Below are 16,395 nucleotides of genomic sequence, written 5' to 3'. Positions count from 1 at the left end.
ACTCACTGACTGACTCACTGACTCACTGACTCACTGACTCACCGATCATCAAAACTCTAAGGCACTTCTAGCAGACCTAGAAGCTTCAAATTTGGAATATAAGTAGTGTTTGGTGTATGAATCAAGGAAAAACTAAAATATTTGGGGGCACGGTAGTGCAACCGCCAAGTCGAGTAAAATTTTTCAATTTCGGTCCAGTTTTCTAGATACATAACTGCTGTCTACAAAATACAAAAAGAAATGATATTTGGGGGCACGGTAGTGCAACCGCCAAGTCGAGTAAAATTTTTCAATTTCGGTCCAGTTTTCTAGATACATAACTGCTGTCTACAAAATACAAAAAGAAATGAGATCCCATCAAAAACAATACTTGTCAAAAAAACCAAGTCTCGCAACTCAGTTGTTCTACGGTAAAAAGTTGTGAGATCCATGTAATACCAAGTCCAGGCCAGGAAATCTTTAACGTTTTACATAAATATATTGACTTGGCCATCGCACTAAATAATTTAATTTACACGTGTTTTCATGCGATGGCCAAGTCAATATATTTATGTAAAACGTTAAAGATTTCCTGGCCTGGACTTGGTATTACATGGATCTCACAACTTTTTACCGTAGAACAACTGAGTTGCGAGACTTGGTTTTTTTGACAAGTATTGTTTTTGATGGGATTATGATTACAAGAGAGTTAGTCAAGTCAGTCGGTCTTTCTATGGAAAACTGAATATCACCCATAAAATAAAAATAAATAATCAAGCCATATTATTATGGAAAAATGTTTTTAGCCCACGCTGAAAATAAAAGGGACCAGTACAATGGAAGCACTTAAGAAATTAAATAACTCGACGGAAGTACATATTCTTGCAGAAATCCATTTCTTCGATAAGTAATTAATGAGAAACCCTACACTTGAGTAAAATATTTGATCGCTATAATTAAGTTTACTTTATTTTTTTCATTATCTAAGTTAAATTGAATTGCATTTTGTAAAGTTAAATGTGGTAGTTAGGGCTCTATACCTACTTTGCTAGGTGTAAATATTAGTTCCTTGGTCGTCTGAAAGTGATCACTTGCTAGCGATAATGTCGTCTAAGTAATTATAAGTTTTGTTATAGGTTTAACCCAGTCAGTGCCTGACGTATGGGAGCGACACGGGATGGTGTTTCTGAAACGTCAAACGTCAGTGACAATTTGTGTACTCTGTCACGTCATTTTATGTCAATGTAACCCCTCCATGTGCTGCTTCCATAACCTCAGGAACTGACAGAGTTAAACGCTGGAACTAATAAAAATAACTATTTTTTCATAAACAAAATAATCGAATATAACCACTTGTGCAACGGTCCTTAAAATTATTTACTACACAATTATTAGAACAATATAATTCTGCAATACGTGTTTAACCTCATGTAACTGCTCGAAACAGCGGCCATTAGTCAAACACTACAAATTCGCTGCTGACAAATATTTACACGTAATTTTGGCAGTTTAGATTTAGTGTGAAGTTTACTGCTGGTTTATGTTCGAACTCGGAACATAATGGTTCGGGAAATTATAAATTGACAGGGTATTGGTGTACGCGGTTGTATTTTACCCCACTTATTATTGTATTATTAAACTATACACGATTTAATGCCGAACATACAGATTTTTGAAGTTATATTTTGTGAATAGACTGTTTTGTATCCCACAATAATGATTTAGTCCCCTAAAAGTAGTTTCCAGCAGCAGGCCTAGATTTTTAGGCAGGCAGATCTCATGTGGTTGAGCAAGTTATCAATGTTACTCAAAAAACCCATTCTAAACCAAATTCTATGATTTCTATGCAATTCATATACTGGTAACATGAGAGCCCTAAAATTTTAGTTTATGTAACGATTTTTTTTCACTCATCAATCAATCAATTATGCTACTGTTAGGTATGGATACCTACGTATTCAATAATAATTAACTTTTAAAAAAAATAAAACCGACTTCAAATGCGTGAACACAAAAAAAAACTAAAAATTAAAAATATTGCGTATAAAAAAGTTCATCCCCAATTTTCTACCCTTGGGGGTGAAATATTTTCTTCAAATTCGCATGAAACCACCCTTTTGATAATACCTATTCAACAAAAAAATAATCGTTCAAATTGATTTATAATCGGCGGAGATATTGCGTATAAAAAAGTTCATCCCCAATTTTCCACCCTTGGGGGTTGTTTTTTCTATTATTAAATTTAAATGGGACCACCCTTGAGGTATTACCTATACGCCGAAAAAAGATTTGTTCAAATCGGTTCATAATTGGCGGAGTTATCGCGTAACAAACATAGAAAAAAAAAAAAAAAAACATACGGGTCGAATTGAGAACCTCCTCCTTTTTTGAAGTCGGTTGAAAAGAAAGCGCAAGCAAAGAAAAGGCTTACTTTACAAAAGCGGCAGAAAACTCATGCCAACTAAACAAATGAACTCCAAGTGTTTCGCATAAAAAAATCATGAACACAACCTACTTACCGGGCCGTGGAACATACGACATTGTAAGCCTCCCTCGTACGAGCAATAATACTCCTCCACTTTACGGCGTTTTTTTTCCTCGCCCGTAAAATATTTATAGTTTATAGAACAAATAAAATATTTATCACGGTATAACCAGGCGGAATAACGAACGGCGCAAACCTACGGAAGGTTTGAATTTTTTTTTAAAGCCAGAGCTTTTAATATTGAAGAAATTAGTTACTAAAAATAAAGAAAAAGGAAGAAAATAATTTGATCTTCGTGTCGTGTCAATGTCAATTACGCCCGTACTCACAAATATTACTATGAGGTCTCACAGTGCGCGTGGACGCACAGGGTGACACACGAACCAATCACAGAACTCTGTTCAACGCTGTGCATTCGATTTGCTGCTTCACTTGAGCAAGCATCGTTTGTGAATACGGGCGTTAGTCGCTTATTTTTCTTCTGTGCTTTAGTCCTTTTTTCCATTACCCGGGGTTGGGTCTTCTTGTTCTGAGGCGCCAGGATTTGGTCCCAGTCTGTAAGATTCATAACATAAAAAAGCGGTAACAGACACATTCTAAAACCGTGACTAACTTTTCGGTAGAAATCAGTCATCTGAGTGAAATTTTATTCACGATTTAAATTAAATTGTTGTCTTAACTGTACCATGAACCATGCAATTAAAAACCCCTAAAACAATCGTGTTTAAAAGAGAATTTAAAAGCATTTGAATTAACGTGTCTACTGTACAGCCTTTTCAGCGAGTGCAAAGGAACCTTATTCCGCTTTATATACACCTATAAAGGCGAAATAATAGTCGTAAACGCGAAACAATGCCGGCGGACAGTGTGTCGAATTGCTAGAAACGGGGGCCTTTACATGTTACGATTATTTCAATAAATCAATGAAATTAGGTTATTTATATTTTTAAACATACTCCTTCAATACGTATTTTATTAGGATTATTGTGAACCACACAATGCTGACTATAGAAAGAACTATAAAATTGAAAAGGCACAATTTAGGCGGTTTTAAAGCTTGGTAGCCGTCTCTACTAAATAACGTAATAGTTTTTTTTTTTTTTTCTTTATTATAGTATAGGGAAAAAGTACTTTTTTATGCATGTCAAGGCAGGTAAGTGGTAGTAACCTGGTGTTAAGTGAGATGCAGTCTAGGATGGATGGTGTAAGTGACATTCTGCCCTGTAACTGCCTATTCACTCTCGACTTGAAAATGCCCGGATTAGGTATAGTGTTCAGAAAAGACAGCAGCAGACAGCGAATTTCAGTCCCTAGATATAAAAGAGTATGAAAAAAATGTATTTTCGTATTCTGCAACTATTTGTAAAATATTTTATAGTTCTGACATAATTCAACAAAGTACTACCATTCATAACTTTATGATCATACAGCTGCGGCCATGATCGTTACGAAATCGTGTCTCTGTAGTCGTGTAGTCGTATGTGAAGTGCCTCCGTTGAACCCACCGAGCCCACATCCTTTTTATGTCGTTAATTTCGGCGAAATGCAGTGATTATTTGCTTTTGTTGCGCCGCGGTCGCGGGCGCTTCCTGACAGTTTTTGTTAGCTTATGGAATTGTAAGGCCTGGCACAGAACAATGTTTCAATTAGTCTTTTCATTCATGATAAAGGAAAGGATGAACTACCTTTTAAGTGTTGCGTTTTACGTTTAAAGACTGAGACGATGTAGATAATTATGTAGATGTCGTGAAACTTTTATATTAAGTACTCTTACTGGAAGTCTTTAAATAGACTTCGGACGCAGGTCGGCCGTAGTAATGACAATCTGTTCAAGTGGGAATTATTGGATGGCTCAAACTTGGAGTGCGAGTGTGGTTTTGTTCCACAGTCGACGAAGCACGTGATGTCGTGCCCGACGTGCCCAAACAACTGTACGCAGTAATATTTAATGAAGGCTACTGACAGCGCCACTCTTGTGGTGGAGTTTTGGGTTGACACTGTGTAGGTTTGTTGTCGACACGACAAGAAGAATATGAATATACTTGGTCGATAAGAACTGTCAACTCTACAAAAGTGGTAAACCACTACGACAGGCGACACTGCAATGATAGTGATAATTCTAATAACGTGGTTCATAAACTCGTATTAGTTTTTATGCGTAGTCATGTCACTCGTATAATGCCCTGGATGAAGGTTCCTCGGTGACTCTCACACAATAAAACATTCACTCGAATTGAGAACCTCCTCCTTTTTTTGAAGTCGGTTAGAAACTTATTTTGTTTCTAGTATTCAGAAATTTAAGACTAAAGCCATCGCTCATCATCATTAGCAAAGGACATTGTCAGAAACCGCCTAAAAAACCGCCCAAAAACATTAACCCATCATAATTATTTTCTATTTTTTTTAATACATTAAGCACCCTTTCATTCTAATGGACACTTAAGCATTGAAAAATTAAATAAATAAGTCTTTTAACGTTTATTCTATAATACTATTACAACTTCCGGACGTTTTGGTGCGTGGCATGGTCTAAAACCTATCAAGTTCCATTATTTTTGCCGATAAAATCTGTACGAGGCATTACCGTACTTTATTGCTGGGAGTCCATGTATAGTGATGTTCCTGCGGCCATCATAGACAATAAAATATCGATTTTGAAAATAAAATAAATCGATTAGAAGACTAGATTTGCGTTAAAAGCTAAAAAGATATTGACACTATTACAAGAAGCTATCTAAAGTGTCCAACTGGTCGAAGGTCGTAAATAAAATGAAAATAATTAGGACCATAAACTGATATTCATGGTATCATAACTGTAAAAGTGTCAGAATCCGATGTTGAATCCAATGCCAGTTGAAGTGAGAGAAACATATATCAACCTAGTATAGTTGCCAGTCTCTTATAATCTATGCCAATGAGGGTTTTCGCGATTGAAAAATCCGCGAGATGGCAATACGTATACGCGAGGTCCAAATGCTGCATGATTGGTGGATTTTGACATATCTGTCAATGTCATGTCAAAAATAACCAATCATGCAGCATTTGGACCTCACGTCTACGTATTGCCATCTCGCGGATTTTTCAATCGCGAAAACCCTCATTCATAGCGCATGTATAATAATAGACCAAATGAACTTTTATAGATTGTGAAAGAGAAGATAAAGATTTTATTATTTTATTAAAATTGCCACAAGGTAGTTTTTCAGTAGAAACCAGGATTGGATTATCGCTACAGGCAAGTATCAGAACATTTTATAAATATTTTTAATCGATTATATCCTTGTGAATCGTTTTAATAAATTGTCATTTTACTTTTTCAATTAAAACTTTTTCAATCCCTAGTCTTGTCAAACTGTCATAATGTCAACAAATTATAAATGTCACGTCAGTTGACTCAATTTCAGTCTTCTGTGCGTTTATTGTATTTTTATTTCAATGAAATAGTGCTAAAGGGTTAGTACTAAAAGTGAAAGCCTTTTTTCAGAAAGAAAACCAATGTGGTGCCCTTATTATTCATACTGTTTGAAAGTTACAAGTCAGTGATACAGAGTTGCCGCCATTATAACTCCGTAGTGATACCATACCAAAGAAGAAGTTTTCCTAAACACTTGTGTTATTTTTATATGTGATCAAATAAAAAGGATTAATTCTACTGCTCAAATGGAATAACTTATCCCAAGAGACCGAATATAAAAAAAAACCTCTCCATAGAAATTATCACCATCACGAGAATGTGATTTTTTTTGAGAATTTGATATTGGTCCTGTAAGAAAAGTAGTTGTATTTCAGTAGTAGAATCAACCCTTCTTGTTTCATCACCAAGAGTAACTATAAAAACGCCCTGTAGGTAGGTATTATTAAGCTGAAGAGTTTGTTTAGTGTCAAAGACTGTCACACAGTGTAACTTAAATTGGCATATTATGATAATGAACATAAAAACTTAAATAAATATTTATTTTAATATTTTTTCTATTTATTTATTATCCCAAAGCTTCACAGTGACAGCTGAAACAGCAATACTGTTGTAAAACTAAACTTAGAACAAACTGTTACAAATATTTTACAAATTAAAATAAAACCGCATGTTGCTTTACTTTCTCGTATAGGTAATAAATGTAATTAATGGCTAGATTATTAATGTTACTTTGTTACCCTTAATAGTGAGGAGATCTTATAAAATGGTAACCCTGATTTTCATTGTCATTCAAGTGCTCTTTCTTCGCATAGGCTTCTGTGATTTGGCCAAGGGCCACACACATTGCGATAACATTATGCGACATTGATTTGACAGCAGCGGAGTGAAGTCTTGCGACTATGCAAAATGATACCCTGTAATCGTAGCGCATATAGACATAGACGGGGCGGGGCACATAGCTCGTAGAGCTGATGGCCGCTGGGGCAGGAAAGTTCTTGAGTGGCGACCACGAGCCGAAAGACGTAGCGTGGGCAGGCCTCCCACTAGGTGGACCGACGATCTGGTCAAGGTCGCGGGAGGTGCCTGTATGCGAGCGGTGCAGGATCGGTCTTCGTGGAAATCCTTGGGGGAGGCCTTTGTCCAGCAGTGGACGTCTTTTCGGCTGAAACGAACGAACGAACGATACGTATTACCGCTATTTACCAGACATTACTATTTATTGCATACTCGCCGGATTACACGTAGGAGCACGCGCGTTACAGCTTCGGCCTTGCATTATTATAAGATCTTGTTCCGCCCTTTTTCGAACTTCCTCCGTGAGGATATCCCCGCCGAATTCTATGATGAACCTATCAAAAGTCATATTCTGCAATGTCAACCCACCACAAGGTGGACCGACGACCTGATAAAGGTAGCGGGAAGGCGCTGGATGCAGGCCGCTACCAACCGTGCGATGTGGAAGTCATTCGGGGAGGCCTATGTTCAGTAGTGGACGTCCTGTGGCTGAAATGATGATGATGATGATGAAATGAATGAAAATGACAAATCTTCGAACGTGTATAATACCGTGCCAAAGTAATCATATAATTTTGGCACCTTAATAACTATTGCCGTTTTTGTTGTAAAGATCATGCAGCGCTACTTGCGGATATTATTGGAAAGAAAACTATGTGGGCTCTAGATCTGAAGCCGCTTTAACGAACACGAAGTGCTCATACAATGCGGCGTATTTTCTTCCAGTCTTTAGTCAGGAATTTAGTCGAATTAAAACCCCGGTTGAACGTGATATAGCCGCACTAGAATACGATGCTTTTTTGCATAATCGCAAGACTTCGTTCCGGTGTCGACCGAATGTTATCATGATGTATGTGGCCCAGGGGTTACTGTAGCCGCTAAGGTTTGAAACTTCTTGCTTAAAATATTGTAGTCTTTGGCATAGACTACGACGGTAGTCATGGAGATAGGAGTTTGTTATCTCGTGTCAGATGTAAATGGTGAAAAGAAAACTCATGATTCGTGTTATTTTTATGCAATATGCAGGTTTTTTATAAAAGTGGAACCCCGAGTGATCTCCAAAACCCATTCTATTATTATATACGATTCGGCTTCGATATCTATAATACAATAGGAGTTTATTTCATGTGTCAGATGACAAGGGTGGAAACAACCTACGATTCATGTTGTTTATTTACGTGCAATATGTGGGCTTATTATAAAAGTGGAATGCCGAGTTGTATTTCTAAAACTAGTTCTATTATTTTATACTATTTGGCTGCGACTCGGCGTGACGACAATACAAAACATTTTTCGCGAATCGGTGTTCATACATTCACACAATACATTAGACGCCATGTTGTCATAAACGACATATTATAAAATCGCTGTGATTTAATATTATTAATCATTAATTTTATGGCAAGTGTCCATCAGGAATCATTGTTCTTACACACAGAATCGTATTATTTCGCTTTCGGGTAGTAATATGTCAAAATTGTTGGTTCTTAGGCGAACAATGTATGGAGAACGAACATTGTCCTTTACAAAAATCTAAACTCAATTTGTCGGATTTTTAAAGAATGAAATCAGTTTGCTCTTATTAGCATTCAGCTGATTCCTTCTAGTCTTCAATACGAAAAGTATAATAATAAATCAATTTTTGATAAAACTATAGCTAGTGTTCTTTATAAAATTTAGTAATTAAAATACGGTGTACACACAGCCTTATGATTTCGTCTGACGTGTTCCAGGAAACATTCCCCAACTGATTTTAGTTCGCATTTCAACTCCAGATGGGAAATTTTTGACGGTAGACATTTAATTCCCGGGCAGATATTACGGGACGCAAAATTGTTCTGCTTATTGTTGTTATTATATTACTTGAGATTGTTTGCTTATGGGTGAGAAATTCAGATTATTAATTTATGAACTACGAGCGGAAGACGTAGTGTCGGCAGGCCTCCCACTAGGTGGATCGACGATCTGGTGAAGTTCGCGGGAGGTGCCTGGATGCGAGCGGCGCAGGACCGGTCTTTGTGGAAATCCTTCATTGGGGGAGTCATTTGTCCAGCAGTGGACGCATTTCGGCTGAAACGATCGAAAGAATTATTACTGGAGATTCTTTGCACATGAGTGAGAATTCAGATGAAGTCATTATTAATTTATATACTACTAGCTTTCCGTCCGCGGCTTCGCCCGCGTGGAATTTTGTCTGTCACAGAAAAACTTCATCGCGCGCGTCCCTGTTTCAAAAAAACGGGATAAAACTATCCTATGTCCTTCCCCGGGACTCAAACTATCTCTATGCCAAATTTCATCAAAATCGGTTTGGCGGTTTAGGCGTGAAAGCAAGACAGACAGACAGAGTTACTTTCGCATTTATAATATTAGTATAGAAGTATAGATAGTCCCGATTGTTAGGTTATCGTAACCCGTGTGTAAAAAAATAAAAAGCTGCAATCATTGGAATCACCCAGCCAGTTGAATTTAAATATACACAAAACTTACAGCCGAAAAATCACAGTAACACAGTATTTTTATGCCAATTTTAACAATAGCTTATTCCAGTCCAATTCAAAGCTATCAAAACTAAAACATAACTTTTCCCATTTTCTATAGGCTGAAAGTAAATATTGAAACATTTGAAAAGTTACCTTTTATTGTATTTAAATTTATGTTTTATGTAATGTTTAGGCTAGAAAGTCAAGCTAGGTAGTCTAAAGTTCAAAGAACTTTGGTTCAATTTTACAGGTACATAATTTAAACATTATTATTGTTTGTACTCTTAAATATTAGTTGACTTGCAATTTATTAACTCATAATTAATTTTACATTAGCTATTCAGTCAGCTTTTATTAATATTGTTTTCCGTTCCAGTACGTATACTTCCATACCATCGGATTCCATACTGTGCATCTAACATCGTGCTTCTTACAACATTCTACTATACTATCCAACCTGTAACTACTAAGATAACTATTGGTCTATTAAGTAAACCTCAAGTGCCCAATTAACCCAATAGCTAAATACAGCTTAATTAATAAATGACCGTTTAGAGTTCCCCGTAGCTCTGTAGCAGGACAAACTGTTAACCCGAGTAGCTTGGGGTGTAAGTAGCGTTATACTGAATCGTTATCATAATCATTAGTAAAGGGGTTAATGTGGAAGTACCAAGCTTATTGGGGCTATAACCACCTTTCTTTAATAATCAGTACATATAAATTTCTTAAATGATTATACCCATGCTTTAGTCTGTAGTACTAAAGCAAATATAACTACTCATTACTCGTAGAAAAAAATTACACTGATAAATTTTTACCAACTGAAGATTGAATGAATAAATTATACCTATTCTTTCGTAATAAAAAAACACCATCTATCTACGTTCAAGTAAGACGTTTTAATATATTTCCATCGTTTAATTAAAAAGTTTAAAAAATATGATGAGGATACACGTATGAAAATTAGATTAAAGATTTATCATAGATTGTACATAATATCTTTTGTAAGAAAACGTACAACACAGTTTCTGGTCAAATGTTATTAAGCACCCATTAACGCTAGTTTAGAACAAATTAACAGTAGAATAAATATTAAACAGCCAATCGTATGAATCCGTTCAACCAAAACTATGTAAGCTCATTTGCCGTTAATAAATTAATTATTAGTCTGGTATATTCCAATTGGATGCCGTCGCCCAACAAACATACGGACATACATAATGCACTGAACAATATTGACGGGCGTTGATTGAAATCCTATTAGTATTATTAAATTAGTTGGAATTTTAGAATAACAATTTAATTTAACTGATTTAGTAGTTGGTATTGGTATGAACACTACAGTTCTAAAATAATGTGTAAGTTCTAAAGCCGTGAGCACATAATGTAACTCAGTCATAAATGTTGTGTTAAGACCCGTCTTTCTATTTTAGTTGAAATGAAACGTTTTTTAATTCGAATGAGTTTAAAAAAAATCTCTTTCAGAAACTTTCAGTTTAATAATTTTTGTTTTTATTTAAATTCTATTTTATAATCTAATAACAAACTAAAGCCGATTAACATACATTTGATTGGCAAAATGGATTCCTGGAAGTTAGTACTTAAATTGAATTTTGCTTTTGCATTTCGTTATGATGTTTTGTTTCAGATGCTTGTCATCGTTATTATTGTACTAACAAAGCTTTTGTATACCGAATGAGGAACAACAAGTATGAATATGAAACAATGTATCTGGGGGCACGGCAGTGCCCCCACCAAGTCGAGCAAAAAAGCGGCACGGCCGTACCATCCTTTTCTCGAAGCAATTCAGGCCATTTTCGACCGCCTGTAACTTCGTTGTGGATAAAACTAGAAGGCTGAATTTTCATTAGCTATGCAGGCATTGTAAAGACACGGTACATTTAAAATTTCATTCAATTTGAACCAGTAGTTTAAGAATTATAACGGGTTAAAGTTACTTAATTTTGTCACTCACTGACTGACTGACTGACTCACCGATCATCAAAATTCTAAGGCACTTTTAGCAGACCTAGAAGCTTCAAATTTGGAATATAAGTAGTGTTTGGTGTATGAATCAAGGAAAAACTAAAATATTTGGGGGCACGGTAGTGCAACCGCCAAGTCGAGCAAAATTTTTCAATTTCGGTCCAGTTTTCTAGATACATAACTGCTGTCTACAAAATACAAAAAGAAATGAGATCCCATCAAAAACAATACTTGTCAAAAAACCAAGTCTCGTAACTCAGTTGTTCTACGGTAAAAAGTTGTGAGATCCATGTAATACCAAGTCCAGGCCAGGAAATCTTTAACGTTTTACATAAATATATTGACTTGGTCATCGCATGAAAACACGTGTAAATTAAATTATTTAGTATATTGACAGTACCTTACCTGAATGGCAGGATCGTGTGGTTCTTATAGGCAAATTAGGTAGTGCCTACTACAGAGCATGTGGTTTTGTTAATATAATTAACTTTTTAAAAAAATAAAACCGACTTCAAATGCGTGAACACAAAAAAAAACTAAAAATTAAAAATATTGCGTATAAAAAAGTTCATCCCCAATTTTCCACCCTTGGGGGTGAAATATTTTCTTCAAATTCGCATGAAACCACCCTTTTGATAATACCTATTCAACAAAAAAATAATCGTTCAAATTGATTTATAATCTGCGGAGATATTGCGTATAAAAAAGTTCATCCCCAATTTTCCACCCTTGGGGGTTGTTTTTTCTATTATTAAATTTAAATGGGACCACCCTTGAGGTATTACCTATACGCCGAAAAAAGATTTGTTCAAATTGGTTCATAATTGGCGGAGTTATCGCGTAACAAACATAGAAAAAAAAAAAAAAAAAAAACATACGGGTCGAATTGAGAACCTCCTCCTTTTTTTTGAAGTCGGTTGAAAATACGAGTAATTTTGGATTCGATCTAGACCAAAACAATATCTTAGTCCGCGATCATAGCACTTTTAGATAGCTGGAGTTAACCTTCTCTAAATAATCATTATGTATTGCAATTCCAGGAATTGTATCTTGAATAAGTAGTAGATGATTGATCATTTTAACCGCCTCTGTGGTCTAGTGGTAAGACCACCTGCTTCAGACGCAAAGGCCCCGGGTTCGATTCCCAGTGGGGGCAGATTTTTCTGTTCGGTTTGGTTGGTGGTAGGGCTTGTTCTAAGTCCGCCTGGCTAGCTAGTGTGTTCCGGCAGTTAGAGGTACGATAGCCAGTTCCTCCGTGGTTGAGGATTCCGGGTGAAGCTCGCTTCCACCTTCAGCCTGATCGTCACTTACCATCAGGTGAGATACAGGCCAAGAGCTTCTTCGTTGTGGATAAAAAAAAATGCATAATATTGCTGGTTGTATGATAAAACTGCAATTTAAGCTAAGTGCAAGGAACAGAGACCTTGATTATATTGAGATAATAATTACAGGTTGAATATTCAGGTAAGAGGTACCTATTAATTATTACCTATATACTGAATGGTATGTGCAAAATTTTTTTGGTTTTTAATTAATGTCAAAAAAAATCTTCTCTGTGTTAACCGTGTGCCCATAGCCTTGCTTACTCCGTTCACCTCAGACAGTTATTAAGCCGCTTATTGCCAAAACACATACCGCTCGGAACTTGGTGCCATGAATCATCGCCTAATGCACGCCGCACTTAGCTTCGAATATTTCGGTTGGAGGCGTCGTTGTACCTCGTTGTGCTCGTAGGTATCTGAAACCGAATGTTCGCTGTCTGTATACCTAAATTCTTTAGAAATTTCCTCAAATGTAAACAAACACTTGTGCACACAATAACACCATAATCACTTACATGTTCATAATATCATACACATTATTTCACAAGCCCATGAAACCAACTTTATTCTCACGATTATATAAGTTTGGAATCAATCTTTAAACAAATTATTTTAGCAAAATATGTGGACGTTGAAAATTTGTGAGACTTGTCAAATTGACTTGAAGTTTAAAATTATGTGTTATCTCCATGTTGTCTCTGACACATCAGTGTTGTAACCTGTAAGTCATAGACAATAATCGGTAAATTTAATCGATTTTATTTCAATTATTCAATCATTTTTATTACTGATTGCATTTAAATAGATTTAAATAGGGTCTTAATCAACAATGTATTTTTTCTTCATTGAATGTACTACTAATTGTTTAATGCACTGCTTTATAAAGCATTATAAATTCTTTCTATAGGTACGTAAGTACTACAATAATTTCAATCCGCGATTAACGAGAGGTTTTGTCGCCTCACTAGGGCACAGATTATAAATGTTTTAATGTCAGTTGGCCATATTTGTTTACATATAGGGAAATTTCTAAAGAATCCGACTTTAATCTACAGGGTGTCCCGTAATGTAACGTCAAGCCGGAACTGGGTGTTGAGGCAAGTTGTGCTGGTTATCAGAAAAATATAAAAAAAAATCTATGTGGCATATTTTAAAAATAATAGGCATTTAAAAAAAATCAAAAAATTCTACTCCAGGTGACGGTCCTTTTACTCGTGTTGCCACAAATCGTAACTTTTTCCAAATTTTTTTTTTGTTATGTAACCCTGAATAATGCTTCTCTAAATTGTTATCAAAATTACAAAACCAGCTGCTCCAACTTGGATGAAAAAAATACATTCTATCTATCTATCTATCTATGTCAGCCTTTGGGTTCGCCTTCGAACATAGGCCTCCTCTTCAACCCTCCACCGTTTTCTGTCCCTGGCCACACGCATCCAGTTCACTCCAGCCTGCTGCCGGATATCGTCTGTCCATCGTTTAGGCGGTCTTCCCCTGCCGCGGGTGTTGTTGCGGGGTCTCCACTCCAGGGTCTTTCTGGCAAAAATCACAAAATCACTCTGAATTCTGAGAATCAGGTTGCGGAAGTAGGAAGGCGCATCGGACAAGCTTGGGCGGCATTCGGGGCAAACAGCCATGTTCTACGCTCCAAGAAAATTGCTCAACACCTAAAGACCAAGGTGTTCAACCAGTGTGTACTGCCGGTCTTCGTGAATGGGATGGAGACCACGACGCTGACAGAAAAGTCTGCTGAGAGACTCCGAGTCGCACAACGAGCAATGGAAAGACAGATGCTTGGCGTCTCCCTACAAGATCACAAAACGAACGAGTGGATCAGAGAAAAGACGAGGATCAGCGACGTGGTGGAAGAGATAGAGAGCCGTAAATGGAGATGGGCAGGACACATTGCACGGATGAACCAGGATCGCTGGGCCAGAAAGACCCTGGAGTGAAAAAAATACATTATTCCCAAAAAAAATATCAAAATAAAAATTTTGCCTAGTTTAAACTGACTGGACTGAAAAAAAATTGTACTACGCGAGTGTGGCAAGTGACGTCATAATTTGGCGCATTTAGTAAGGATTCCAAAATGGTATAACACTTTGTAAAATCTTGCTGTAATTGTCGAAAATTTTTGTTTATTGGAAATAATCCCGTTTTTAACTTTATCTACCTTGGTTAAAAATATTATTCTAATGTGCCCAAAATTCAAGTTTCTGGCTTAAGTGAGGTGGAGAAGCCATTTTAAAAGGTATGAGCGGGACGGAGAGGGCCATCTTACCAAGCAGGGATGTTATGGATATCCGTAACCGTAACCGAAACTATCGGATATCCGAAATAAAAAAAATGTCCATAACCGTAACCGAAACTGATTCAAAAGTTACGGATAGTTTCAGATAAAGGCCAAACTGCAAAACTCTATGAAATCTGCAGTATACACGCCGCAGCTGCAATGCCGCGCTGCCGATTTCATAGTTTTGCAGTTTGCGGTTGCAGTTTGCGGTCTGCGGCCCGTCTTGGAATTGTACCTTAAATTTTAATATTTGTTACCAACTTGTCTGGCATTCGCTGGCACCATCTAATATGCCAGCCTGTTTTACCTTTATCATACATAGGTGTCGTCTTAGTTGGTACATAAAGTAGCTATGTGGGTCACGCTCACGCAGCATCTTGCTATTTGTATTATACCTACATTTTTGAAATTCTAATAATTCCGTAACCGAAATTATCCGAGACTTTCGGATAATTTGAAATGATTTCATATCCGTGACCGTAACCGAATCCGGTATAATATTATTCTAATATCCGTAACCGTATCCATAACCGAAACTTCATATTCTTATTATCCCTGTTACCAAGTAGGTACAAATGCAGGCAGAGCAGGTAGTAACGGCGCGCGCGCACGGGTGACTTTTGTCACAGTATGTCAACTACTAATTACTGTCATGGTGACAAAAGTTTCTGTGACTGACTGTACGGTAGTCAGTCACAGAAACTTGAATTTTGGGCACAATAAATAATAATAAATAAATAAACAATTTATTTCATAACAATGGGTACATTACAATGTTAGTGACCGTAGCTCCCTTTTAAGCTAATGAGCCTGTATCAGGGAGCAAACGCTCTTCCATTAATTTATTCATACTATAGTAGAGGATGTACAGTTATAAAATAATATTATTCTGAACATATTAGAATAATAATTTTTAACCAAGGTAGATAAAGTTAAAAACGGGACTATTTCCAAAAAAACAAAAATTGTCGACAATTACAGCAAAAATTTACCAAGTGTTATACCATTTTGGAATTCTTACTAAATGCGCCAAATTATGACGTCACTTGCCACACTCGCGTAGTACTTTTTTTTTTCAATACAGTCAGTTTAAACTAGGCAAAATTTTTATTTTGAAATTTTTTTTGGGACTGATGTATTTTTTTCATCCAAGCTGGAGCAGCTGGTTTTGTAATTTTGATAACAATTTAGAGAAGCATTATTCAGGGTAACATAACAAAAAAAAAAATTTGGAAAAAGTGAAGATTTGTGGCAACACGAGCAAAAGGACCGTCACCTGGAGTAGAATTTTTGGATTTTTTTTAAATGCCTATTATTTTTAAAATATGCCACATAGATTTTTTTTTATATTTTTCTGATAACCAGCACAACTTGCCTCAACACCAGTTCCGGCTTGACGTTACATTACGGGACACCCT

General features: G+C 36.4%; 1 protein-coding gene across 1 annotated transcript; it reads left to right on the top strand.

Moving 5' to 3' along the window:
* The first annotated feature begins 3,659 nt into the window (after nt 1-3,659).
* LOC135074302 (uncharacterized) lies at nt 3,660-14,636 on the top strand. The gene is made up of 2 exons (XM_063968579.1): nt 3,660-3,668; nt 14,262-14,636. Exons 1-2 carry the CDS (start codon nt 3,660-3,662, stop codon nt 14,634-14,636), a joined length of 384 nt encoding a protein of 127 aa, XP_063824649.1.
* The last annotated feature ends 1,759 nt before the right edge of the window (nt 14,637-16,395 follow it).

Source organism: Ostrinia nubilalis, chromosome 8, assembly GCF_963855985.1.
Source record: "Ostrinia nubilalis chromosome 8, ilOstNubi1.1, whole genome shotgun sequence".
NCBI classification, from domain to species: domain Eukaryota; kingdom Metazoa; phylum Arthropoda; class Insecta; order Lepidoptera; family Crambidae; genus Ostrinia; species Ostrinia nubilalis.
This window is presented reverse-complemented; position numbering and strand designations above follow the sequence as displayed.